Consider the following 1,082-nt stretch of genomic DNA (forward strand, 5'->3'; position numbering starts at 1 on the left):
CTCCCCTCGTGCCTGCCCCACCCTGGTTGGCCCCCGGGACAGTCGGCCACTTCGTTACGTGCGGCAGTGAGTGTAGACATGACACAGGCGCGGACTTTGTTAGGCTGTCGGGACACGTGTCTGTTCTCATTCCAGCAAGCGTGCGCATGGATTTATTGTTTTAATTGGCATGATTTATGGTGTATGAGTGACAGTGGGGAGCTTTCCGGAGTAGTCAGCGGCAGAGATGGATGCGGGCCTACTTAAGACAGAAAAAGAAACGAGCTGGAGAATGCAGGACTGACGGAGAGCTGGGGAGTCGGGAGCAGCACGCGGGCCCGTGGGCGGCCGGCAGCCACGCCTCCCGATTTGAAATCCAGGCCCAGGGAGGGTCCCGCTGCCTCACGCAGGCCGTGCGCCCAACCCCTGGCTCTGGGGGCCGAGGGCACATCCACTGACAGTCCCCCCACGTGACGTAGGAGAGAGGCTGCCCCTTGGAGAGTGAGGTGTTGTTCCCAAGTCAAAGGATCAGGGAAGTTGGGCTGCCAGAAATCGCAGGATCTCCAGGCCCTGAGGCTCAGAGAGGTTCCAGCCCCTGAGCCCCTGTGAAGATTTCTTGCTGTCCCCGTGTCGGCTTATGCTTTTGACCCCACTGTCCCCCAAGTCCTCAAGCTCCAGAGATGCCGCATTGGCATGCCCATGCCCAGCAATCTGTGCGCCCCCCCCCCACTACAGAAATCCAGCATCCTCACCCGGGCGGGCGAGCAGCGCCGGCGCAGCCAGTCCATGAAGTCGTACCCCTCGAGCGAGCTGCGGAACGTGTGTGACGAGCACGTCCCCGAGGAGCCGGCCGAGAAGGAGGACCTCCTGCAGCAGATGCTGGAGCGAAGGTGAGCGCACGGGCTCCCACCTGCAGGGCAGGGGGCTCCGGGGGGCGGGGGGGGCTGGCGCTCTGCTGCTAGGCAGCTCCCCAGCTTCCTGGCGACTTGGGGAGCTGGTTGGGGACGTGGGGGAGAAGCAAGAGGCAGTCCTGCTGAGGGTGTGCTAGGCAGCGTCTGGTTTTTATGTAACAGATACACTCCCTACCCCAACCTATACCCTGA

The 1,082-nt window shown here is 62.5% G+C and overlaps 1 protein-coding gene across 1 annotated transcript in view; it reads right to left on the minus strand.

Moving 5' to 3' along the window:
• The window catches only part of CLCN6 (chloride voltage-gated channel 6), a 32,545-nt gene that overhangs the window by 7,410 nt on the left and 24,053 nt on the right, over positions 1-1,082 (minus strand). Inside the window, exon 21 of the mRNA XM_029945911.1 lies at positions 732-889. Coding sequence (XP_029801771.1) covers positions 732-889 — 158 coding nt within the window. The remainder of the gene's footprint in view (positions 1-731; positions 890-1,082) is intronic.

Source organism: Suricata suricatta, chromosome 8, assembly GCF_006229205.1.
Source record: "Suricata suricatta isolate VVHF042 chromosome 8, meerkat_22Aug2017_6uvM2_HiC, whole genome shotgun sequence".
In the NCBI taxonomy this organism is placed as follows: Eukaryota; Metazoa; Chordata; class Mammalia; order Carnivora; family Herpestidae; genus Suricata; species Suricata suricatta.